The sequence below is a fragment of the Camelina sativa genome, chromosome 11 (genome assembly GCF_030686135.1).
Source record: "Camelina sativa cultivar CO46 ecotype springtype chromosome 11, ASM3068613v1".
Taxonomy (NCBI): Eukaryota; Viridiplantae; Streptophyta; class Magnoliopsida; order Brassicales; family Brassicaceae; genus Camelina; species Camelina sativa.
The window spans coordinates 10,682,464-10,709,654 of NC_141890.1; the positions used below are offsets into that span (position 1 = coordinate 10,682,464).

Below are 27,191 nucleotides of genomic sequence, written 5' to 3' on the forward strand. Positions count from 1 at the left end.
CACCATCTTAACCCTGAATTTGGATCAAAAACTTTCCAGGAGCCGTCTATTTGACAAGATGGACTCTGATCCAGATGCAGCGAGGGAGCCACAACGACCGATGGATCATAAATACCTACAGAATCTATTACTCGGACTTATGCCTCCTCCTAAAGTAATTCTCATTTACAGCCTGATTAGTCACCTCATCAGAATCAAGTTGCGTTCCTTGAAAAACTTTTTTACTCCTATCCTTCCAAATCGACCAAAGAATCCAGGGTAACTGGTTAAGAGAGTTTTGATCTCTTGATAGAGAGGAACCTCTCTATTAGATACAATCAAGATTCGAATACACCGACTCATATGGGAAATCCCCTGGAGAAACCTGAATTAGGGACAAACCGCAAATTAGACACGAGTATGGGCACTCAAAAAGAGCATGATTAATTGTCTCACATGCTGAATCACATCTTTTACACCTAGTATCACACTGGACCCCTCGATGAGCCAATCGATCCGTCACTGGGAGAGTGCCAGATGCAATTTACCAGAAAAAGTGTTTAATTTTAGGTGGAACATGAAGTTTCCATGCTTGGGCTCTTACAATCGTACATGTTGGACCACACTCTACCTCCTCCACCATCGCCCTAGCCAGCCCATTACCCGAACGCACTGAATATTTCTCAGACTTGGAATAATGCCAAATCAACCGATCCGATTTATAAGACTTACTTTTAGTCATACTTCGAATAATCTGAATATCCTCTAGATCTATAAACTCCTGAAGAATCGGTAAATGTCACCCTCTGGTGACCGAATTAATTAAATGATTAACCATTAAATTTGGATGCATTCTATTCCTACCATTCGCAGGTCGAGGATGATGATCAAGAGTCCAAGGATCTTTACATATAATTGAAAATACTTAATTATATGTAATACTAAATTAGTTTTATGATGTTAGAAAGTTTTACATCAAATATAACCGTATAATAAATTTTAAGTAAACAAAAAACTTTTGAGTAGATAAAAAATAAAATATAAATGATATATATATATATATATATATATATATATGTAATAAAATGTAACTACTAACTTTTGAGTATATATATATATATATCATTTACATTTTATTTTCTATCTACTTAAAATATATAGACAATATATAATCATAAATTAATAAAAATATATAAACAACTAAATACATCATTCACGCATCACATAAATATCAAAACATACATGACAACTAACTACTAACGTCTAGTTTATATACTCGATCATTTATTTGCGGCAAATATTCGTGTGGTATGGGTTAAACCTTTTTCTTAATTAAGCAGTTCTTTTTTGTGCAAAAGTAAAATAAATATAAACTTTAATAATAAAAGAAAAAGTAAAATAAATATGAACAAGTAGTAGTTAAAATCAAATATTAACTTTTTCCAAGCAACTCCTACATAATTTACATGTCGTTGATGTCAACAATATTATTAGTTTAACATTGTAAACATTAAAAACATTTTGTAAAAAGTAGTTAAATATAGATTTATACTCTAACTGAAATGCATATGCAAGACTATTTGCTACCATTTTATATGTCTTCGAGTTCACATAAGGACTTAAGAAAATTCAAGGATCACTTACCCACTTCTTAAATACATGCTCCAAGTTCTTCTAGAATCCATCTTACACATAAACTTCTAGGATGGAATATGAATCACTCATATGACTTTTCTTAAAACGTAAAATATTTAAAAAACTAAGTTTGGACCGTAGCTTAGACAATGAACCGGTGCTTAAGTTTATGCTTTTAACCTTCCTGTGACTGGACCATCTGGTTCAGAATGTAAGTTTAGCCGAACCTCCTGCATCACCAGTAAATTAGATGGAAAAATTCAGCTCTTCATGAATTCTAAGGTTGCAAAAAATGATATACTGACTACAGAAAACACGCAAAAAATCAACTGTGTTTCGTAATTTTGTTCTTTTCTGAAAATTATATCTAGCTTTTCAAAATAAAGTACGACGTAACACAGTTCACAATCTTACCCCCACTTTTCTCTCGATAAACAAAATGAGCTGCTTCAACTTTTCCAGCAGCTGCACATTTTCATGCCTGGTGAAAACAATTCTTCTTTACCGACCCCAATTCCATGAAATGCGATCTAAAGTACCACACATAACTTCCGTCAACTCATTTCTAACAAGTCCCACTATGTCCTCAATATAGTTGGTACTCGTGAGCAAACGAAACATAGAACTTTGCTCATAACATAGGAGTTACAGCATAAAGACTAACCTAGAACATTTTAATTATTCTTCACCTGAAATTCTTTTCCAAAACCATTCCTAAACGAGAATGCACAAAGAGGAGTGAATATTGCTAAACCAGATACCTAACATCCAACTAAAGCGAGGCTAAAATTGGAAGGGGAACCAAATTGCAGAAAGAAATATGCAATACATTAACGTGGGCCAAAAGATAAACTAGTATGAGAAGGAAAATCAGGAAACCAGTAAGAAAAAAAGATGGGACAACAGATCTAAAATAAAAAGTAGAGGTTCACGAGAACAGGATGACACAAAAGACAATACAACACAAGCATTTGACATGACTTTTGCAACAGCCTTAACAGCATATATATTTACACACATAATTCTCAGTTCATACCTCAAAGTCAACGATAGTCGGTTCACGACTTCCAAGGCCAGTTGACCAGAATTGAGCTATAGCTAGTTCCATCGTTTGACCACTAAACACAGGAAACGTAAAGCTTTTAGTAGATGGAGATGCGAAAGTTGATGCGCTCTCCCACTTGATAGGCCTTCGCAATGGGAAAAGCTGCAAATTAAGTAATGATTAGAACCAGCAGCATTAAAAGAAAAGAAAAAAAAAATGAATTATCCTTGAATGTGCCCTACCTGAAGTGTATCAATATAAAATCGTCGTGTAGTATCAAACCCCGAAGTTCGCATTGTAGCCTCAGCCCATGTTCGCATTGTAGCCTCAGCCCATGTTGCTCCATGATATATCTTCGTTCAATGTGGCCTACAGTGGGAATTATTGACAATAAAATATCAAAGGTAAAAGATGGATGCCGTTTCAGAGGACTTATTTGTTATAAAGCACACATCACAAAGTCCACAGACGATAACCTGAGATGAAAGACATTTGTTGAAATGAACTGGAGGTCGATTTGCACAGTCTCGGGAAATATTATCGTTACTGGAATTCTGAAAAGAGAACCACGCTCTGGTGCTTTGCAATCAATCCCATAAACTTCAAAGTAATGCACACCATACCCAAGATTTGTGGGGTCCACAACAACGCTGAAAACAGATGATATAACTTTACTACAGAGATAACATGGCACGGAAAAGCAAACCGAACAGAAGGAGCAAGATACAGGGTTGGAAACAGTATCTGTGGAGTGCCATGATAAGCAAGATACAAGATACTACGTCCATTATGAGTGAGAAGGAGATAGTCAGGAACCCGTACAACTCCTTCATCTGTGGAGTGCAACTCAAGACATTCCTCAAAAGAGACAAGTTCCTTTAAATTACTTGCACCTTCATGGAACTTCGGATCAACTTGTACAGTCCATTGGAAAGTCAAAACTATGCTTGTTTCATATCACAGACATGAGATATAACAAAAGCCTGAAAGTAAATAATACTATGCATCTGGTAGGAGATAAAGTATGCCAAGCGAAAATTTGGCTCCATGATAGGGCATTCAAAGAACTTGATATTTCAGAAACGGACGAATATGGCATGTCACATGAAGATAATGATTTTTTATATAGAATTTATGTTGGTATGCATTTGCGCAGGTTACTATGCTATGCATACTCCTGAGTGAACATATCCATGAAATATAGAAACAGCTCACCTCCCGCAGTACCCTCCCGCAGGTAGATGCCCCGTGATGTTGGAACTGCGTTTACAGAGTTCAACATAAAAAGATAGGTACATGTTTTATCGACAAAACTCAAAATCTAAGGAAACTTTCCCCAGGAAAAAGTAGGAAGCCCTTTAGGTCAATAGCTACACAAGGATGAGATGCAATTTCAAAATATAAATTGGAGACCAACATCAGTTTTTCTTGTTTATAATTAATTCTATTAAGAATCTGGGATACGTTTCAGCAAGCAAGTTTTTAATAAGCTTCTAGCTTGAAATCTTAAAATAAAGTTCAAAGTCTTTGTTTACTTACTTATTTTTCCGGAAAGATTGTCCTTTATCTGATAGAATACGCATGGGCAGTCCTGAAACCTTTTTTAAGTATTCATATGCCCTGTCATAACAAAATAAATTAACTAACTATTTAAAATATGGTGTCATATTAATTACACAGTATAGAATCTTACTTATCGACTTGCATAAGCCCTTGTCCAGTAGTTAGTTTATCTTTAGGCAGATCACCTACAGGTGTAGACGTATTCTCGACGGCCCTTCTCACAGTGTACGGGCTAACTGGGATGCCTTCAGCCTACAGAAGTATCAAAGAATGTCAGCAGCAGAAGGAAAATAACGGAAAAAAGAAACGGATATACCAAAAGTAAAAAAATAATGTTGAATAAGAAACCTTCATAGCACTTAGAAGTAACGCAATCGCTCCACAGGCAGAAGGAGATGCCATTGATGTTCCATTCATAAGCATGCGTCTTTGAAGCGTCCATGTAGGAACAGGAGCAACAGACCCACCAGGTGCACTAATGCAGACACCAAGATCCCCATCAGATGTTGGCCCCCGGCTTGACCTACAATATAACAATAACAACTATTTAATGCCAGCTACAACTAGCTATAGAATGAATCAAAAGAAAGGAAAACAGTGAAAATACCAAGTGTATTTAAGCCCCTCGCGGGGAGGTTCCACTACTGAATGGGCACCAGCTGCCATTGCAGGAGAAACAGATGCGCCAACACCAATGATACTGGAAGTTGTTCCACCCGGTGCTCCGACTGTTGTCAAAGCTGGACCAGTGTTGCCAGCACTACTTGCAAAAATTAGGCGCCTCTTGTTCACGGCTTAAAAAAAAAAACACAGCAGAATGTCAATAATGCAAGATAAAAATCACAAAACACAGCAGAATGTCAATAATGCAAGATAAAAATCACAAAACACAAGCTAATAAGTGCTTTGCAATCAATCCTATAAACTTCAAAGTAAGTCAGGGGAGAAGTCTGCTAGTTTCCCGCAATCTGGATCCTCTTCCAGACTCTGCGTATCAAGTGCAACACTCCATACTTCTCCATCACGCCACACAACAGCATCAATAACAGGCCATTTGTCTTTCTAGATCAAAACACTGACCTGATGCTCCACGAATATGACCATCTTCATCGGCTTTTACCACTGTGGATGTATCTATATCCCCACTTCCAGTGCTGAATGATAAAAAAAAAAAAAAAGGATACAGGTCACAGCCACTTCAACAAACAAAGAACCCCGGGAGCAAAAATTCAAGTAAACCACAAATATAGCAGTCAACGACGTCCAGAACCTCATGTTTCCCATCAGAAGCTACATGCAAGCCAGCAGCAGAAGGATCAAAACCAGAATCTGGAAGAAGAAGAAAAAAGAAAAAAAAAAAAAATTCCATCTGCTCAATCAGAATTTTACTCGGAGAGTTACAAGTTACAATGCCGTCGTCTTAAGAACCAATCAATCGCTCAACTATCCAATCCACTACAAGCAACCTAACTATATTCTCTCAATAAACAAACCAGATGCTTAACAATCTTCAAGGCCGCGAGAAATTAGACAAACAAAACGAAAATTAGTAGTACCAAAGATAAGCGATCCACATGGCCATGAGAGAAGCAAGGAAAGTAGACTCGTTCAGCCTGAAATTTGTGACAGAAGCATTCTCAGCTCCACCACCACCACCGACACCACCTCCTCCGCCACAACCGAACGCGAGAAGCCGTAAGATTCTCAGAAGAAGAACAAGGCATCGCCGAGAAACCACTCCGTCTTAATCGAATTCCGCGAGAACGAGAGCAGCTTCTTCTTCCGAAGGATTTGAGTCCTCGATGAAGAAGAAACAAAGAAGAAGAAGATATGACGAAACCAAGAGGACGAGACAGTGAAGAAGAAGAAAAGCCCAATAAGAAGTACACGACGGGCCTTGAACCAGAAATCACCTCCAGAATCTCTAAAAAATTGATGTTCTAAATATTTTTAATACTATAAAAAATGTAAAAATGGAGAAAATGTCAGTAAAATAAATCATCAGACAGAAACATAAGAGCAAGGCCAGTGGCAGTTTTTAGTGGATTGCTATTAGAGTTACTGGATCAAAAATAATTCAAAAACAAAAAGAAAAGCCCAAAAACATGAGAATCGATATTCAAGTGAGCATCCAAAGAACGGTTGAAGTAACCCTATGTGGCCTCTTCTGATTGGATGTATCTCAAAATATAAAAGACCAAAAAAACAATTTCTCATTTTCTTCCTTTTCTTTTGCCGACCCTTTCTCTCTCTCTTTCTCCTCTCGACGACAGAGAAACGATTCAATCCTTCCTCAGTTTTGATCGATTCAATCGACAAAACAGTTTTTCCGGGCTAAAAAGGTGAGTGTTTGCCCTGATAACGATTGCTGTTCGGTTCTGGTTACAAGGGTTATTAATCTCGAATTCTCGATCCGACGATTCGAGCCTGACGGCAATCGATCTCTGGTTCCAGGGGTTATTAATCCCGATCCGACGAGTAGGACAGCGAGAGACGGCGATGGGACGGCAAGGGGCACCGGAAAGGTTAGTTTTCATTGTTCAATCAAAATAGGGATTGTCAATGGTCATGCAAAAAGAATCTGAGTTTTAGGTTTGGTTTCGTAGGTGAGACACGATTCAGAGGTGATGGAGCACCAAGATTGAATCAGAGGACGATTCAGATTGAACTCCATCACCTCGGATTGCCGGAGAGATTGTGTCTCCTTCTCTCTTTCTCCCTCCTCCACGGTTTGCTTCCCAACTTTGCTTGTTCTATTTTTTTTTTTTTTATCTATGTTAGCTGATGGAGAACCAAGATTGAATTATGTTTGTATTCTTTGTGATGCTATGTGTTGTCTATCTGAGACGAGAGTTATGGTGTTTGGTGAATCATTTTCATGCTTTCGGAGTTGTGGTGTTCTATTGTTGTGATGTAAGAAGGAAGAGCCATTCGTGGAAGCCATATGTAGCTGCCACTGATCTGTGGGATGAGAGTCAAGCCTATCAAGGTCTGTTTTGTCTGTTTGTCTGCTTTACTTCACTCATGGATGATTGTCCGATAATGTAGATGATTTGTTTTGTGATGTGTCTTTCTTGTAGGTGCATTTTGGTTGTGGAACACACATAACAGAACAAGGCAAGTTATGTTCATTCTGTTGATTTGTGGACTCGATGAAGTAGGCTTCTCGCTAAGCCAAATTGAAAGAGCCAAACTCAAAGCAATCCAGCTTCTCTCTCTCTCCTCCATGGTTTGTCTTCCAAATTTGTTGCTTCATTTATTTTATTTTTTCGTTTTGATCTCTGTTGATGTTCTGTATTGTGTTGCTGAAAGGAGACAGTGGTGTGTAGCTGAGATGTTCTCCGTTATGGGAATTGAAGATACATCTTTCTGATTCTTGATGATGGTTACAGTAAGCATCACTTTAGTCTCTATTTACTTAAAAATTTTGATTCCATAAGACTAAGAAACGATTCTAACTACTTAAAGATGTTCACTGTGTTCTGACAGGAACAATAGGCGGCTGACATTGGCTGATTTCATTGATCATCCAGATTGTGGAGACTGTTTTAAAACCAGGTACATTCTGATCTTTTCATGTATGTTGTAACATGTTCTCGGCTTGGTAGCAAGTGATTGTTGTTTTGTTTTGAAAAATGGTGCTTGGATCCTATTTGAAAAAGAAGATGCTTTGCTGCTTTTGTTTGTATTATAAAGAAAATTGAGTCATTCATGTAAATGATTGCATTTGAAAATAGGCTTGACTTTAAAGACTACTTTTTGAAAATCTTTTTTAAAAAATTTGACATCATGTCTGATAAGATATGATGCTACTAAAGCTGATGGTTGCAAATCATAAAACAAAAAACCATAATTTTGTCAATTTTAAACTATCTAGGTTTCAACTAACAATATGTGTTTCAAGTTTACATCTAACTATACTGTTAGTGTATATTCCTCTTCCGCAAACACACATTACAAAAGTAAACACCTTCGTTACAATCTAATCCAATTACAATCTAATCAACGTAAACTCAGACTTTTCAGTTGTCTAATCTTGGATAGATACACGTTTATAGTGCATCTATCTCTGTCTAAACACACCTTTAGGTCAATATAAACCCTTACCAAGTTCCATTTACTCTAATTCTGAACTTAACCCTTTTATCTAATACTCTAGTTATGAGTTCTTCAAACCCTTATAGTCATCCTCCTAATACTTATATGGATCTGTTGAATTCTCAACAGGATTCTCAGCCTAATCAGTATACCACCCCACTCCCTTCTCAACCTGTCGACTAGATTTTAACCTGCGGTATACCACGGAACAATATTTTTATAACAAATAAACTAAATTTTAAAAGATTGTATTTGTTTTGTTTCTTTTGTTTAGTGTTTAAGATGATATAATTGTATTTTGATTGTTAATTCCAAAATTTGACCAGCTGTATATTGCTGACATGATGGAACTATTTAGTTTTATTTATAATAATGTTACATTTTTACCGTATTGAAAATTTTATGACTATTAAAATTTATATTTTTAGTGTCTTTTAGATTTAACCCATGAAATTTACTATTTTATATTATTATATTTTTAAATTTTTAGTATTTTAAAATTTAACCCGTAAGTTTAATGTTTTTTAGATTTAAGCTGTGAAAGAATTATATCCGTATAAGTTATTATGCAATATCAAGATATCATTTAAATTTGAGAGATTATACCATCTCTAAAGATAGTTTTGGAGATTTTATGGGAATAAAACTTTAATGGGTATAGTTGTTTTTGGAAAAATCGAATAGATGTTGTCAAGATTTTATGGCAATAAACATAATAAATTTTGGTCGATTTAAGAAGTTTTAGGAATTGAGTTTCTGTGCAATGTTATTTTAGGAAAATCATTAGGGGTTAATATTGTAAATAAAACAAATTAAATAAGCAAAACTTAAAAGGCATAAAACAAAATGTACTTCAAAAATGTTAATATAGATAAATTATTAGAAAAAAGTAAGAATAAATTAATTATATTCTCTGTCTTAATATGTGTGACAAATACTAAACATCAATTTATCAAAGACAGAAGGAGAATTTTATTTGATTGTTTATTCCTCATATCTAACAATCTTTTAAAAATTGCTCAAATATTTAGTGCCTTGGTGTGATTACAATTTACCCATTAGGTTTAGTTTTTCGATTCTGATTAATATATATATATATATATATATATATATATATATATATATCAGCAAATTAAAATACACATCATTTTCGATTTTCCACGTCACTAGTCAGTTTTTTTCCCAGAATCGACGATTTCTTTATTTATATCAAAAGAGAGGGAAAGTGAACAGTTTCACAAACCGCAAAAAAAAACTCTCTCTCTCGTCGACGAACCCTAATTCCGCTGGCGATATTCTATCTTTCTCTACTCTCTCGCTGTTATCTCTTGCCGTCCTCGCTCGATATCCTCATTCGCTCTTTCTCTCTTCGTCGTCGCTGTCTTGTTTGTTTCCATCTAAGCCGTCTCGTTTTCGAGTTCCGGTATGTGTCGAATCTTTATTTTTGAGTTTTGCGGCTGATTGAGGGTTTTTATCGATAGTTTACTGCTGATTGTCGCCGTCGTTGATTTACATATGATGGCTGATTTGTTAGATCTATTCGATACGATGGCTGAGTTATTGTATGCTTTACGACTGATTTATGATTTATTAATGCATGTGGCTGAGTTTGTTTGTTGATGTGGCTGAGTTATTTTACGATTTATGGTTGAGTTATGGTTAACAATGTATTTGGGGCTTAGTTATCTTATGCTTTACGACTGAGTTATGTATTTGTGGCTGAGTTATTATATGCTTTGCGGCTGAGTGTGTCATATGTTATGGCTGATTTATTTTATGCTTTACCGCGAACTATATTTATCAGAGGGCTAAGGATATTTCTGAAGAACAAGCAAGGGATCCCCCAAGACTTTACCCAGAAATGAAGTCTATTCTAGATGGTAAAAAAATTAATACCAATTTCAAGATGGCAGATTTCCCTGTGATTAGGGAATCAATAAGACAAGATGCATGGGATGAAACGAAGAACCTATTGGAATAATTGTTAAGCTAGTTGATGGTGAATTCGTCTGGTCTGGTAAGGTCGAACATTTCCTACTATGTAACCAACTAAGAATACATAAGAAGGAGCTTTGGTTTCTCGTCGGTGGTCAACCTATCAGGTTTGGCCTGAATGAATTTGCTCATTTCACGGGGTTAAACATAGACCCAATGCCTACAGAAAGGTTTGAACTTAAAGAGGAATACAAAGAGTTCTTCAGACTTTTGAAAGTGCCTGGTGGGGAAGGTCCAACATTAGATGAACTCAGAGCAGCATTAAAAGTGTGTCGGGGATGTTTCCCTAATCCCCGTAAATGGTTGGTGCTGTTGTGTTTTCAAGCCATTGGACTTTATGCCTTGCATCATAACTCTAGAATACCATTTGAAAGTGCGAAAAGAGTTTTTGATGATGAAGCCATGAATACTTATCCGTGGGGTCGGTCAGCATTTGAAGCTCTTGTTGATTCTATAAAGATGTTGAAGCCTACGGGAAAGTCGTACACCCTTAGTGGTTTTACACCCATGTTACAGGCTTGGGCGTATGAGTCAGCCAAATGCTTTGGAGAACGATTTGGGAATGCAAAAACTGAAAATGGTGGCATAACCGTTGCTTCAATGGGGTGGAAACTGTACACGTTCAACGATAGAATCGGTAATTGCTGAAGAGATCAAAGCGCTTGGTAAGGTAAGGTTTATTAGTGGTTGAGTGATTGTTTAGTAATGACTGAGTTATGATTTAGTGATGGCTGAGTTATTATTTAGTAATGGCTGAGTTTTTATTTTGTAATGGCTGAGTTATGATTTAGTGATGGATGAGTTATTATTTAGTGATGGCTGAGTTATTATTTAGTTATGGCTGAGTTATGATTTAGTGATGGCTGAGTTAAAACTTGCTGATGGGTTTCATAATCTCTTATGTCACAGCTGCGTGTGACTAAAATGGCTATGAAGGATGATGTAAGCGAGCTATTTCATACGTGGCCAGATCAACAAGACGACCCAACACTTGATCGCCTTATCCAAGACATACATGAGGATAAGTTTGTTAACGGTTTTTGGGATGTTAAGGAGAGTGATAAGAAGAAAAATCTAAAAGCTAAAACAGTTGTTGAGTCTGAATCTCCTCCTGCAAAGAAACAGAAAGTCCAGAAGGTGGAAGTTTCCAACAGTCAGGGTGGTGAATCTGGTGAAGGAGCTGCACAGAAGAGGAAGAAGAAGAAGAAGAAAGGAATAAAGGTAAGTGATATGGTGTATAGTGAGTTTACGACGGTTTGTGTATTTGTTTCAGTGTGCTAGTGAGGAGGAAAATGCTGGGGAAGATGTGTCGGTTGGAACTCTCGTTGAGTTGGTGTCTAATTTAACCTCAAGGTTTGACACCGTTGATACAAACATTGCAAATATGTGTATGAATCTGGAGAACAAGATTGGAGATCTAATAGAATTGAGGATGAATGAAAGGTTTGGAACAAAGCTTAAATATTTTGAGAGTGAACTCAAACAGATGAAAGAGCACGTGCTTTCCATGGATGTTGGGCAAACTGGCCAAAACACGACTGATGCATGTTCAAATTTCAAAATAAAGGACCTGGTACCACCGGACCTTCAGGCAAAATGCCTTCTACACCATAAGTTCTACCAAAAGTTCCAGGAAAAATGCAACAAAAATACTCTATCAACAGTCCTCCGGTAATGTCTGATTTATGTTAGTTTTATGGCTGATTTTCCAGAATGTTTAGGTTGAGTTATCATTATCTTTAATTGTCTTTGCTATGTTATACAGGTAGATGAAAGTGGTTTGGCTGGGATAAGTAAGAATCTGAATAAAGAGTTTGATAAAGATGATCCTCTTGATTTCATTGAGAAGTCTCCAGCTGCTACGAAACCAAAACAACGGCCTTACACGAGGAAAAATGCCAAAGAATTAGATGCAAAGAAGGACAAAGAAATAGAGGCAAAGAAGGCCAAAGAAATAGAGGCAAAGAAGGCAAAAGAGTTGGCGGAAAAGAAGGCCAAAGAGTTGGCGGCGGCAAAGAAGGCCAAATGAGTTGGCGGAAAAGAAGGCCAAAGAAATAGAGGCAAAGAAGGCAAAAGCCGAGGAGATTAGAGATAATCAGCAAAAGAAAAGACCTAGAAAGAATACTAAGCCTACTGTCATGAGGCCGTTGAATTTTGTAGCACCTGGTTTGAGTGAGGGAGAAGCCGAAGCTGGTGCAAACGCTGGTGCCGACGTTACTGACAGCAATGTATGTGATATGACAGACCAGTTTATGGCTGAAAACGATTTCCTTGAACCTGAATCTGAGGATGATGAGGAGGAAAAGATTAGGCTTGATAGAATTAAAGCTTTAAGGTTGGAGAGTGTTAAGCTGTCCCTAGATGGAAGTGCATTGAATACACAACAAGTTCCAAAAGCAAGGATTTTTCCTTATATTGGAGACAACGGACTGACGTGCATGAGGAAGAACTGTGTACCTGGAGCTGGAATATATGATCCTCTGGCACCGGTTGATCCAGTCAAGTTGAAAAAACTTTTGGAGTACATAAAGACAGCCGAGTATGACCCTTTAAATCCTTGTTAATCACAGATTTTGTTAACATTATATTAACCTGTGTTTATTTGTTTGTTAGGAATACACCATTAGGCAAGGCAACATTCGATATTGAATTATATAGGATTCTCATCACCGAAAGAAAGAACTGGCTAGTGAAGGAAGATCACTTTGGGTGCATGTCTGATGAAGTAAGTTTAACTTGATGTCTGAGTTATTATTGTTTACGGCTGAGTTATAATACTTGATGTCTGAGTTATTATTGTTTACGGCTGAGTTATAATACTTGATGGATGAGTTGTTATTGTTTACGGCTGAGTTATAATACATAATAGCTGAGTTGTTATTGTTTATGGTTGAGTTATCTTTCATTATGGCTGAGTTGTTGTGTGACAACTCGTCCTGCCGAACCCACTAGCCCCCCGCTAGCTGCTCCAACGGACCGTCTGTGAACCCTACTAACCCCCCGCTAACCGTCCCAACAAACCCCAAGCTGGCCCTGCAGGGCGTCGATCCTAACCCATCACTGTGGATATCCAAATCCACCAGTAGGTTATTGGTGCTAATCAATTGGTGATAGCTTGTCTTGTGGGAAGGTTTTTAAAGGGGGGGGGGGGGGGACCAGGGTTTGAGGAACGCTTGGCGCACCAATAACCTATTGGTGGATTTAGATGAATAGTTTCTGTCCACGGTGAGGGGTTAGGTTCGATGCCCTGCAGCGCCAGCTTGGGGTCCTTTGGGGCGGCCTGCGATGGGCTAGTGGGGTCCGTGGGACGGGTTGTCACATGTTGTTTACTCAGTTGTTTGTTTTACAGCACATGGGCGCGTATATGAGACTCTACTAGGGTTAGGTACAAACGAGATCCCTTCCCATTCCACAACAAACGCATTGCGTTTATAGACCTGTGGTTCACAAGTATGATGGTTCGTGACTATGCTCAGTTCGAGATAAAACCCAAAATGTTTAAATTCAAAGGCAACATTTATGAAGAGTTAGTTAATGGTTTTATTCCACAAGATCAACCAACTAATTTGAAGTGGATAGAAGATGTGGATTACCTGTATATTACTCCACAAACTAGAGGTGATCAATGGGTGGCGCTGCAAGTGGATCTCATCAGGAGGCATATTGATTGCTATGATAGCATCGTGGGACAAGCAACCAAAGAAAGTGATGTTAAAATTTTGTATGCTTGTAGGGCGTTTACGCGGATGATTCCAGCAATGATGAACGATGTAGTTCCTCACAAATATCGTTCACCTAGTTTCAATCAGTTCAGTGTCAGGAGGAGGAGTGCCTCCAAGGTCCCTCAAAATGTACAATCTAGTGATTGTGGCGTGTACGCTCTAAAGTTTGTAGAATGTCTAGCTCTTGGTTTGTGTTTCTATGGCATATGTGATCAAAAAATCCAGGCTATACGGGTTAAAATGGCAGCAGAAATCTACGATGAGGCACCTGATTTTATGGGTCAGTTTAAATAATGAATTATGTCCTTTGTTTTGTTTCTTTTGGTAGGAATTTTACTTGGATATGTAAAACATTTGGATTTCTTTTGGTAGGAATTGTACATAGTTATGTAAAACATTTGGATTTCTTTTGGTAAGAATTATACTTAGTTAAGTAAAACATTGATTTATCTATTTTCAAAGTTATGGCTGATTTACGGTTAAGTTACGACTGAGTTATATACTCCACACGGCTGAGTTATAAGTAAATATGAAATAAACATATATTTTACGGCTGAGTTATGAATTATGAACTTCGTACGGCTGAGTTATGAGATATGAGAACATATTCTTCTTTCTTTCGTTGGTCTTTCTCCCTTGTTCGCTCTTCTCCTCCTCGGATTTTTGACACTTCTTCGATGGGCTACAGAGAAGAAAGGGCATTCAAGAAAGAGCTCAAAAATGCCGATAAGAGGCGAAGAGGCCAATGTCTGCCGCTCTGGCCGAGGGCAAAGCTCGTATTTCTGCCAGGAATGTTGACTCCTCAGCTTCCAAGGCGAATGAAACTCCTGCTCTCCCCTTAGAGCCCTCCGAACCCCCCGTGATTGTCATCGCAGATTCGAGTGAAGAACCTAGAGAAAGGGAGGTTCCTCCTCTGGCTTCCAATAGTGGCCGAGCTGACTGGAGTTCGCAGAAAATTGAGCAGTCGAAGAAGAGGAAGGAACCTGAGACTTCCTCTTCTTCTCGAGAAAAAGCTCGGGCTCGAACCAGCTCCTCTAGATACGAACGTGGTAAGTCCAACTCGAGAGATGGAGCATCACTCTCTGAGAAGAAGTCTGGGGATTCCCACAATGCTAAGGAGTCAGGAGGCTCCTCCAACAAGCTTCCTCCGAAAGAACAACGCTACTCACCTCGCGGTAAGTTGGATCTTGGAGGTGATAGATATACACTTTTAATTTAGGTGGAATAACTTGTTTAATTGGTACAGCTCCTCCTACTTCTCCATCGGACCTGATGAGAAGCTATGTCCGACCTGGAGTTCGCGTCCCGGCTTTAGCTGATATGTCCAAGACAAACCGTGGGAATTTATTCCGGTTTGCGGGTAAAGTTGGGGAGGTCGGTAAAAACTTGGCTTTTCCTGTGTGTATATTTTTTTTTTGAACTAACACCCCCACCTCTTGCAGATGACGATCGAGTTTAGCAACTCGGTGGCATCTTACGAAGAGCAGCTGTTCGCTTCTCCCATCGGTCTCCGAAGTGACGAAACTCCAACAGAGGGTGACTGATCTTGAGGATCAGGTGGCGGAGTTCACTCGGCTAGAATCTGTAAATACCAAGTCCGTGGAGAAGACTGAACAGATCCAAGCTCGGATGAAAAAGGCTGAAATCGAGGTGCTGGACATAGGGATCGCCAACAAAGATCTTAGGGGGAAGCTAAAGAAATCATGTGAGCTCTACTATTAGGCCGCAGAGAGCGAGATGGTTGCCAAGAACAGGCTGCATGAGATCGAGCTCCGTAATCAACTTCTGGAAGCTGGCAATAGCTGCGAGATGGAGAGGGTGCAGGGAGAAGAGAGGCAGTCAATGAGGTGGACTTTTTGTCCCCTGATTAAGGACGTGAAGGTGCATTTCGAGGAAAGGGAGAGGTTAGCTCCGGTTCAGATCCGGGCTGCTGAGATCAAGGCGAATCAGATACTCATTGAGGAGATTGCAAGGGGGGGGGGGAGATCGAGGATATTGAAGCTGAGCTCGGGATCCTACAGGCTAACGAGGAGAAAGCTGATAATGAGGCCACAAAGGTAATTATCCGTGACTTTGATCTTTCAGCATTTTCTGATCTCTTGGGCAGACACGCCCGAGCTGCTATGCAACAAGCCCCCTTGAGTATCACCATTGATGAATTCGTACTAACTTTGGACAAATGTCGAACGAGAAACTGGACACCATCCGAGGTAGCACTAATTCAGAGGTGGGAATCAAAGAGATGCATCATGTTCTTGCCGAAGTAGACAAAGTTGCAGCGACCGAGCCTGGCCCCACTTCTGATCCGTAATAGACTTAGTCTGGGGTTGTTTTGGCACAAGTTGCCCCCCTTTTTTTGTTAGACTTAGTTCGGGGCTTTTGGTCGCAGTGACCGCCCCGAACAAAAATATTTTCTTTTTAAAGAGCTAATCAGTTTCATTTCGTTTCATTTTCACCGCTTCTTTGAGTTAGAATCCTTTACTATTGAAAAAGAATTCCACACCCAAAGACTTCGCGAAGGCGGACTTACTACTAAAATCAGACTTATAAAAAGAGTGAGTGTACGAAGTCCGACCTCGGTTTAAAAGAATTCATGAAGCAAGGCTTCGATTAAGACTTTGGTAAACCGACGAAGAATACATTTACGAGGTAAGAAATTGTTAGGCGAGCTCTCGAAGCATTACTTTGACAGTGTGAAGCAAGATTTCGATTCAAACAGACTTACGAAGTGTAACTTCGGTTCAAGTGAAAATTTAAGAAGTTTGACTTTGGTTTGAATACTATTACGAAGTGGGACTTTGGTTTGAATAATATTACAAAGTAAGACTTTGGTTTGAATAATGTTGCGAAGTGAGACATTGGTATTAATGATATTACGAAGTAAGACTTCGGTTTTAAGAATATTACAAAGTAAGACTTCGGATTACTGCACTAGCAAAGTAAGACTTTGTACGAAGTAATACTGCAGGTTTTTAGAAAAAGGTTTAAGAAACTTTTGAATCTTTTGAACATAAATAGCTGGACCCGAAGTGGGCTACCTACGTACCCTTTTTAGGATCAATCCAATTGTAGTTTGATACAAAGTTACTCGAACTAATTGTAAAAACGTTTGAGATGCAAGGAATTCCAAGATCTTGGAACCAGTTTTCCATTGGAATCTTCCAGCAGGTAGACGCTGTTTCGCACCTCGCGGGTGATCTTGTACGGTCCTTCCCAATTGATTCCTAGTTTTCCCGCGTTATCCTCCTCGGTGTTCTCGTGAACCTTCTGGAGAACCAGATCACCGACAGTTAATGGCCTGCCTCGAACTTTTGGGTTATAATAACGGGCTACGACATTTTAATACTTCTACATTCGAACTGAAGCTCGATCTTGGCGTTCATTTATTATGTCCAAGGTATCTCGCATGAATTCTTCATTCTCGAGTATCCGAGGTGGATTTAGCGTTGTGCGGACTGCAGGAACCTCTATATCAGTTGGGACCACAACGTCGAATCCATAAACCAAGGAAAATGGTGTTTCGTTGGTCACTCGTCGAGGAGTGGTTTGGATTTCCCAGAGTACGCCTTGCAGCTCGTCTGGCCATCTCCCTTTGTGAGAATCCAGCCTTTTCTTCAAGTTGGACAGTAGACCTTGTTCATTGCTTCGGCCAGTCGATTTGCTTGTGGATTACGTGGGGTCGACTTACTAAGCCATATTTTCCATTCCGTGCAGAAACCCTCGAACTGCAAGGATATGAATTGCGGGCCATTGTCTGTGACAATCTCGTACTAAACACCGTACCGGTAAATTATGCTCTTCAACACGAACTATTTCACTTGCTCGCTTGTCACAGCTGCTTAAGCTGCTGCTTCAACCCATTTGGAGAAGTAGTCAATAAGAACCAATACATACTGAACTCCCTCTGGCCTCCGATGTATGGGACCAATGATATCCATTGACTATCTCATGAATGGATAGGTTCTAACACAGAGAACAACAGCTCGGTAGGTTGATGGATCGAGGGAGAGTGTTTTTTGACAATTTTCACAAGTTCGGGCATATTCCTTGCAGTCAGCGAGCATGGTGGGCCAAAAATACCCTTGTCTCTTTATCTTAAATGCCAAGGTGCGACCTCTGGAATGATTACCATTGGCACCATTGTGAACAGCTCGCATTAGCGCCGCAGACTCCTTACTTGCGACACACGTTAAGTAGGGGCAAGCTACACGTCGACGCAAAAGTGCTTTATTATAAATACAATATCGTGCACTGACAATTTTAACTTTCCTTGCTGCCCACTTGTCGGCTGGGAGGTCACCTTTATCCAGGTAAGCCCAGATTGAGCGACGCCAGTCTCCTGCCTCCTAATTGTTGGTGTTCGTGTTGCCCGGAGGCTGATGCAGGAGAATGGTTTGGTCAGGGTTCGGCGAGCCAGGCCTTTCCAGAATTCGGACCTCTATGCTAGTTTCATGTTTGTTGACAAGCGGATGAGTGTCTTCCGATATTGCCACATTGGGTGGTGAAGCTACTTTAGGTGAGGGATCATGAGCTGCCTCTTTGGCTGTTATCTTTTTCTTCGTCGGCCTGGTTACCACACTTTAGTTTTCTAGACGTATGCTCGGATATTTGATGACCTCAGCTGGGATAACTCGTGTCATTGACGGGTTCGAGGTTGAAGCTAGCAATGCTAACGCATATGCGGTGGAGTTCTCACTCCGTGGGATTTTTGTGATTTGGAATTCATCAAACTTGACTGCCAGTTCTCTGGCTGCCGCCAAATAAGCTTCATACGCCCATCTCTAGTCTCGTACTCCCCCAGAAATTCGTTGGTTACTAACTGCGAATTGTAAAAAACTCGGAGCTTTCTGACTCCAATCCCTGCAGCGAGACGAAGTCCAACCAAGAAAGACTCATACTCTGCTTCATTGTTGGATGCATTGAAACTTAGGAGAAACGATTGCTCGATCACCTCGCATGTGGTGGGAGGTAAGGCGAACTCCGATTCCTGCACCTGTCCTTGAGGACGCTGATAACTCTCTAATTCCATGTTTTAGACACCCTTTTCATCTATGTTTTGCATTTTATATACCCTAATCTTAGCATTTTTTTGGTCCTTAACCTTAGGAATTCGCATTTAGGCCATTTAGGGTGATGCATTGTTGCATTTGTGCATTTTGGATGAAAACAGGTGCTTTGGAGCCCAAAAAAGGGAAGAATGAGTTAAAACCCGAACATTTACCCAAAGGAGTGATTGTGCGAGAAGAACAGTCTGAACCTTATGGCGATCAAAGAGGATCTGAGCGCAGGAAGAACAACCCGAAGCCCTACCCGAGGATCTACCTGACTCGAACCTCGTGCTCAGCCTTGAGTAGACCTTCGGGCAGAACTGAGCAGCTAGGTCAAAGTGGTTTCCATATATAAACCTCCTTCATTTTTCTCGCCCAAGCAAGCCACAAAAACTCACGAACCAGAGAGCGAAAGCTTCTGAGAGAGAGAGAGAGAGAGAGAGAGAGAGAGAGAGAGAGAGCGATTTACACATTTTCTTACTTTGTTAGGATTCGATTTTTACTTCTTTTGCTACTCTTCCAATTTTGATTATGTATTCTATTACTTTCATCTTATTTTCAATTCAATGCAACTTTCATTTGTTTGTGTTTTTATGCTATTTACCATAACATCTGAGTAGTGAATCAAAGTTTCTAAGGATGGGATATGCGAGTATGTGTTCTTGATCGATGAAGATATCTTAGCTTGATTGTTTATTTTATAAAAATTCCTTTCTAGATTGGTATACTTAATGCTATCTTCAGACCGAGAGGTTGAGATTAGATCTAGAGTGTTTTGCCATCGAGAGATGTTGTTGAAATGCTTGAACCAACCAATGCTAGAGATTTACTCACTTAGCCTAAGAGATTAAATGTGTCAGGAGTTTATTGACAATAATGTATTGGATTAATACCTGCTTAATCATGTTTCTCCAACGAGAGTTGGGTAAGGGAGTGACTAAGGTTGATTGTTTCTATCATGAGAGTGTTTTTGCAAGGTTTAGAGATTCATTGTCTAGGGAATATTTGCTTGAGGCATTTGAGATATCCCAAATTGATCAGGAGCACTTATGAGTTGATTACCCCATCCTTAGGAGCTATTTTACTTGATTGTTTAGCCTTTAACCTATAAATCGACCCATTACCCGAACTGGTACTCGATCACCAGCCTCGTGTATCCCTTCGAGTTGTTCATCTTTGTGTTCTTGATTTCTTTTGTTATCTGATTACCCACTCGATCCGGTACCCGAATGTTTGCATCGTGTGCTTAGGTCGTGTGGTTCTTGTTTTATTACTTTTTGTTTCTTTTAGGATGTTAAATAAAACCCCCCATTATTGCTTGGCTTGACTTGCATTGTTCTGATCACATCTTATCTGCTAGCATAACAACCATTTAGATTGATAACCCTTTGTACTACAACTACATAGGGAATTGATACCCTGGGTGAAAATCCTGTTATCAGGACGCACCGTCCACATGCAAAGTCCATGGAGCCTTGGTATTGTCTTCAGCCGCACTGGCCAGCGGGAGCTCTATAAGGAAGTCTGACAAGACCTGTGCCTTAGCACAAGTTCGAGTCCGGAACTTGATGTCATATTCACTCAGTTCAACTGACCACTTAGCTAACTTGCCAGATTGGCTCGGGCTATGAAGTACGGTGCAAAGCGGTTGTGTCGTTAGTACTACGATCGAATGAGACTAAAAGTAAGGCCGCAATTTCCTTGCCAAGGTTACTACTGCCAAGGCCAATTTCTCCATCATCAGGTACCTGGATTCTGCTCCCGTGAAGGACTTACTGACATAAAAGATTGGCCTCTGCTCCCTCCTTTCTTCATGAACTAAGACTCTTCTTACTGCACTCCCCGAGACAGATACATACAAAAAGAGTGGTTTTCCGAACTCGGATTTTGCCAGAACTGGTGGTTCGGATAGGTACGCCTTTAGCTGAGCAAATGCGTCTTTGCACTTCTCATCCCATGCGAAGTGTTTTCCTCCTTTCTTTAGTAGCTGGTAGAATGGGAGACATTTATCCGTTGACCGGAAATAAAGCGATTGAGCGCTGTGATCCATCCGTTAACGCGTACTTCTCTTAGTGTCCTGGGGGAACTCATGGACAAAAATGCATTGATTTGCCTCGGGTTCGCTTCAATTCCCCATTACGTTACTACGTAACCTAGGAATTTCCCTGATGGAACTGCAAACGTACACTTTGTGGGATTGAGCTTCATTCCAAACTGGTCCAGGATATCGAAGTAGATCTTCAAATCTGCGAGGTGTGAGCTCGCCTCCATGGATTTTACCAGCATGTCATCAATGTAGACTTCCATGGTCTTTTCGAGCTGCTTCTCGAACATCCTATTCACCAAGCGCTGGTAAGTTGCTCTGGCGTTTTTTAGTCTGAACGACATTACCTTATAACAGTAAGTTTTGCAGTCCGTAATGAATGATGTTTTTTCCTGATCCTCTGGATTCATGAGAATCTGGTTGTATCCGGAAAAGGCATCAATAAAGGACATTAGTTCGTGTCTGAAAGTTGATTCAACTCGATGTGTGGAAGCGAGAACTGTCCTTTGGGCATGCTTTATATTTTACTACGCGAATCTGACCAGCGCTTAGTAAACGATCTACTTCTTTATTGACAACCTCAGCTCGTTCAGGGCCGAGATTCCTTCGCTTCTATTTCACAGGCCTAAATGTCGGATTTACATTCAACTCGTGCGAAATGATTTCAGGACTGATCCCGGGCATTTCGTCAACTGACCATGCGAAGGTAGCAATGTTTTCCTTGAGGAAGGAAATCAAATTGGTTTGGAGCTCGCTTCCCAACCCAGCTCCTATCTAGATTTCTTGATCCGGGAACTTCACATTTATGAATATGTCTTCGGTGAGGTCGCCTTTGAGCTGCTTCTGAACTGGGTTTTTTGCGACCTCGAGCTATGGTTGCTATTGGACCTGCAGCTTATGACTCGCGAGATAGCAGCTCCTCGCCACTCTTTGGCTCCCCAGAATTTCCCGAACTCCTTGCGGGGTTGGAAATTTGACGCATTGATGGTACATCGACGCAACTGCCTTCATTTGGAACAACCAAGGTGCCCCCATTATCGCATTGTAAGCCGCAGGTTGGTCAAAGACCGTGAACTCCACCATTTTAACCATGCCTTGGGTGGAAACTGGTAAGGTTATTGTCCCTAAGAACATCGACATTGCGCTTGTAAACAAAACTAAAGGTGAAGAATCTAGGTTCTCTTCCGATGCCCATTCTAGTGAGGATCTCCAAGAAAATTAGGTCTACTGAACTTCCAGTATTTATCAAAATCCAGCACAACTCGTGGTTCGCGATGTCAAGTGATATGACTAGAGCGTCATCGTGTGGAGAATCTAGGTCCACTATTTTTTTCTCTGAAAAGGTGACTTCAGGTAAGTCACTCGCAGTAAGCTTTATTCGCTTAGGTCCTGGGCTCGTGAGTTTTCGTTCATGATCCTTGATCGTTGTTATCGAGTTACGAAATAAACGTGATCCACCCATTATGAGTCTATCCTTTTCTTGGGACATGAATCACTATTTGCTTGCTTCGACTTTTTTGATGGTGGGGCATCCTCATCGACCTCGGATGCTGTTTTTGGTCAAGCTCGTTGATAGACACATTTGGCATTCCGCCAAATACAAACTTCTCAGCAAAAAGATGCATCAATTTCTTGCAGTCCCGAGTTAAGTGGCCGTTGGTTTTGTGCAGTTTGCAGTACCCGTTTTCATCTCGAATCCACTTATTACTTGGGAGGACTCCGCTCTTAGAGCGCGGTGAAAGCGGTGGCTTGGATGGATGGTGATCCCCTAGGAGAATTCTTCTGAGGAGACTTGTCTACCGCGAAGGTTCCCATTCCGGATTTTGACGCTTAGGGAGGTGTCTTTTTGGCAGGTGCTTCAAACCAAGGTTTGGTTGCTGCTTTGTACTTTAAAGAGGCAGCCACCTTCTCTTCCTCGGCTATTATCCAGTTCGAAGATTGGTGCAACGCGTCTTGAATTATCAGGAACTGGTTGATGGTGAGTTCTTCTCGAAAACGTGACTCTTGCCACAAGCCATCCTTCAAAGCTGCCAAAGCAGTTGAATCGAATAGCCCCGGTATCTGGACATGAATTTCCTTAAACTTCGTAATATATGAACGAAGGGACTCTCCGGCGGCTTGACTCAAGTTCCAGAGTTGGGCCTATGTTACTGCTGTTTCGATTAAACTCGAATATTGCTTGATGAATGAAGTGGACAGCTCCGTAAAGTTGTGGATTGAGCCTGCTGCCAATGATGCGAACCAGAGCAGGGTTAGTCCCAAAAAGGTCTATGTGAAGAGTTTGCAATATTCAGCATCTGCTTCGTGAGGCTCGAGGTCAACCCAACTTGGTGTGAGCCGGAAGGTCTTGAGATGTGTTGTCGGATCTCCTTTTCCTTTGTAGCTCGTAAACTTTATTTTTCCAGTGTCCTTAATGGAGACTTTGTCTATTTGGGGTGAAAGTCGAATTCGTTTTGACTCCTCAATTACTCGAAAAATGTCTGGTGCCAAGGTTGTGGTGTTGTGCATCCTAGATCGCATGTCTCGGATCTCATCCTGCATTTGATGAAACTCTGGGTTGGAAGCTATCCCCGGAGTAAGGCTTTCTAGGAGGATATTTCCTCCCACGGGAAAAGGGATGCGAACTGGGACTGTCGAGGTGTCGGTGCCATCGACACAAACTGGAGTGTGGTTCTCACTGGTCGACGGTGGTGCCGCCTGAGAGGTAGTCCGAGGTGGGAACACATTCCCTGGAGTCGACGTGGTTGGTTTTTGCTGCGGAGTGAACGGCGGAATGATGCCAGTGAAGTCTAGAGCTTGTCGCCGCGGGTTTTGTTCAGCAGAAAGGACATCAACTCGATCGGCATATGCGCGGTGAGAGGCTGAAAGATCAGCAATCGAGTTGGTGATTGCCTCTAAGCGGGTAGAAACTTGTCCTTCCTAGCTGTCAAAGCGCTCGGACAGGACAGCGGCCGCCGCTTGCTGACGGTCATATTTCTCCGCCAAATCCTGCAAAAGTTTTTGAATTGACTCCAAAGTTACCTGTTTTGAAGATTCGTAGGCCATAGTGACGTTGTACGGCATAGATATGAGAGAAATGTTGGAAATAGTGAGAGTAAGGGCGATAGCTGCCCTCCTTCAAGCGCCAAATGTGAGATCAGGAAGCGTACTTCCCTTCTCGGAGTGTGTTCTGAGCTGGGATGCTTATTACCGTTCTAGTTCCGAACTGAAAATACAATTGCTACTTATTGTAAAGTGAAAATAGTGTATTATTGCTTACTGAAAGTTTTTTCGATCCCCCTTTACAATTTCCTATCCTTCGTACTTATACTACTCAATTACAATTAATATTGAATCAATTTTCCCTGTTAATCACGCGCTCCATTTAATTCGATTGATCTAATGAAATCTTTGACCGTTATCCCGAGCTCCGAGGTGACTTGCATTGTCGTACTACTTCACTTTTACTTCCCATTGGTTGAGCTTAGTGGGATGGTCCTGTTTACGGCATCGGCCCACACCTTTTAATCTGGATCCGGGTATGTGACCCGAGACGACCAATCGTGGTACGAAAAATGGTGCTGCTTCTTATTTGACTTGCCCGAGAGCATGTATGCATTTTGGTGTACCTTCTAACTGAGAAAATTTATGTATTTCTAACCCTTGCGGCTCGTAAACCCTATTTGCAGACATATTTAGTACAATTAAGCACTTAACGTACATGATTCGACTTCTTAATAACAAAATCATAACTGAGAACAAATGCGCTTTATTCACCACATATTGCAATGCCTTCTTATTAGGAAATTCTTGATGGAGACTCAAACCCAAACCGTCTTCCCATGGCTCTACAAACTGACTAGCTTCTACAACAGGTGGGGGGTCTACATATTCATCACCCATATCTGATCTACATATACCGTTATCCAAACCTTCATCACAAGATATGATTCCATCGGTTTTTCTTTTACTACCATCATCCTCCTCTATCGGCTCAACTTGTTCTTTTTAAACATACAAAGTGATGGCATTACATCCTACTTGATCATAGTTCATACTAGTAGAACTTTTCACCACTTTCGACATTTGCACGGGCTCTTCCATATTAGTGATGACCTCCCCATACAATATACATATACGACTCTCCTTATTAATGGACGATAGATAAACTTGCATATCCTCATCATCCGTAATAGTCCATGGATCCCCACTTCCCACCAACAGTGCATTGTAAATCAACCGAAGTGAAACTTCAATTTCATCTAATGCAAGCTTTTTGTATATCCTAGCTTCTACCATCAACAAAGTTATCTTCTCAACCGATGTCTTCATTATTAAACTATACATTTGACCTTGACATTTAAAATGTATATTGATGCTCATTGTATCCTGCCAAAACTTTGTTTAGTATTACCAATTTCTAGTAGTTGTTACCAGTTTTCCTAGTAATACTAAGTTGAACAATAATACCAATTTTACCAAGTTCTACTATCTGACTCGTTATACTACATGAAACAGTGATACCAGTTTTACCAAGTTCTACTACCGCGAAAATGAAATAAATTGAATCATTGAGAGTTTTCTAGTCTGTAATTCACTACGATTCCACAAATGAAATCTGTTTCTTGCTAATTTAAACTCATAATCTAACTAAAAACAATGAAATAACACCCAATGTACATACCCTAATACTGGAATCGAGCTCAATGCAGATTCTGGAATTCAATATCTTTCCTTCTAATCTGGAATTCAATATATTTCCTAATCTGTAATTCACTACGATTCCACAATTGAAGAGAAAACTTACTTAAAGGCGACCTCAATGAAGCTTCTGGAAAGCACGGCGCCGATGGAAAGGGGGAGCTTGACGGAAGTGCGCTCGAGCTCGAGCTCGATGATATTTGAAATATGAGATTTCTGATTTATTTTTTTTCAAATTTAATTATTAAAAATCAGAAAATGGAAAAATAAGAAAGAAAGGTAATTTTGTTAGTTCACATTAGGTTGAATGGATAAAGGATAAGTAGATTTAATAGGGATATAGGAGATTTTTTTTTTTGTTAATCATTGGGTCACAATAAGCCGGTCCATTAGTCTAATCCCTACATTCATATCCCTGGTGTGATGGTGTCTTGTGCATTAAAGACTTACCATTGACCACTGCACTAAGGTCACTTCACGGAGATAGGAGATTTTTTAAACAATAAAGTGGACTTTTTGGTTGATGATTCGTTGTGATCCTGCAGTAGCTGCAGACTCAGATCCATCATCGGGATGTGTGTAGGCATGTCAACTAGGGCCAAAGCCCGAGGACTGACCGGCCCGGCCCTGTAAAAAAACTGGGCTCGTGCTTAAATATATATGTCCAGAAAAAATTGGGCCTTTCGAGCTATAGGATTTTTCGGGCTTAGCACGACCGAGCTCGGGCCAGCCAGAAAAGCCCTTTAAGAAATATATTTTTACTTTTTTTGTTAACATTTTTGTTTGATTGCAATATTTGATTAATGATTTATTGTAAATAAAGTTTAAAACTCTAATTTTAGTTTTCATATTTACTTAATAACCGTACTTTATATTTTTAAAATTTTTATCTATGATATTTTATATGAGTTATATATTCTTTTATTTGGTTAAAGTATAACATATTTGTTTAGTTTTAAACTTTTTCTTATAAATTAAGTTGGTTGTAGTGAATATAGATGAGTTATTATAGTTATGATTGAATTGTTTTATAGTGCACCTTTAACACTTTTTTTTTAAGGCTTATAAGTTTGAAATTTTTATCTGTAAGATAAGCCAAAAAAAACCCGAAAAACCCTATAATCCTGTTAGGGTCAGGCTCGAAGTGGGCTGGACTCAAACACAAACATATGCGGGTTTTATGGGTTTCGGGCCGGGCCAGCCCGATTGACACAAATGTGTGTTTGTGTTTTTAGGTAGTAGGGGTATTTTGGTCAATTAACAGCTGAGTCGCTGGCTGGCTGCTGCGACACCGGATCATGCGTGGGTGACTCGTCGTGTCCATTGCATTCAACCGTCCGTGGTAAGAAGCTGCAGAAAATGAATTTGGAGAGGTTGAAGGG

General features: G+C 40.0%; 1 protein-coding gene and 1 pseudogene across 2 annotated transcripts; both read right to left on the minus strand.

Moving 5' to 3' along the window:
* Window positions 1-1,598: 1,598 nt before the first annotated feature.
* LOC104727871 (tripeptidyl-peptidase 2-like) lies at window positions 1,599-27,129 on the minus strand (annotated as a pseudogene). The gene is made up of 14 exons (XR_015571841.1): window positions 27,023-27,129; window positions 5,779-6,146; window positions 5,303-5,376; window positions 4,830-5,016; window positions 4,571-4,745; window positions 4,353-4,474; window positions 4,199-4,279; window positions 3,875-3,919; window positions 3,432-3,600; window positions 3,136-3,309; window positions 2,902-3,028; window positions 2,651-2,821; window positions 2,029-2,079; window positions 1,599-1,844 (listed from the first exon to the last, which is right to left on the minus strand). The product of XR_015571841.1 is annotated as a tripeptidyl-peptidase 2-like (transcript).
* On the minus strand, window positions 21,222-22,269 carry LOC147933832 (uncharacterized). The gene is made up of 3 exons (XM_087472346.1): window positions 22,018-22,269; window positions 21,772-21,903; window positions 21,222-21,545 (listed from the first exon to the last, which is right to left on the minus strand). The coding sequence occupies exons 1-3, from the start codon at window positions 22,267-22,269 to the stop codon at window positions 21,222-21,224; spliced, it is 708 nt and encodes a 235-aa protein (XP_087328472.1).
* Window positions 27,130-27,191: the final 62 nt, after the last annotated feature.

What these genes read in the sequence shown, in the direction of transcription:
- LOC147933832 (XM_087472346.1), bottom strand. Translation starts at nt 22,269, where the DNA reads ATGTCGATGTTCTTAGGGACAATAACCTTACCAGTTTCCACCCAAGGC. An exon ending in TCGCGAGTCATAAGCTGCAG is followed by an intron (nt 21,904 to 22,017) that starts GTCCAATAGCAA and finishes CAAGAAATCTAG; the next exon opens with ATAGGAGCTGGGTTGGGAAG. An exon ending in TCATTTCGCACGAGTTGAAT is followed by an intron (nt 21,546 to 21,771) that starts GTAAATCCGACA and finishes GGATACAACCAG; the next exon opens with ATTCTCATGAATCCAGAGGA.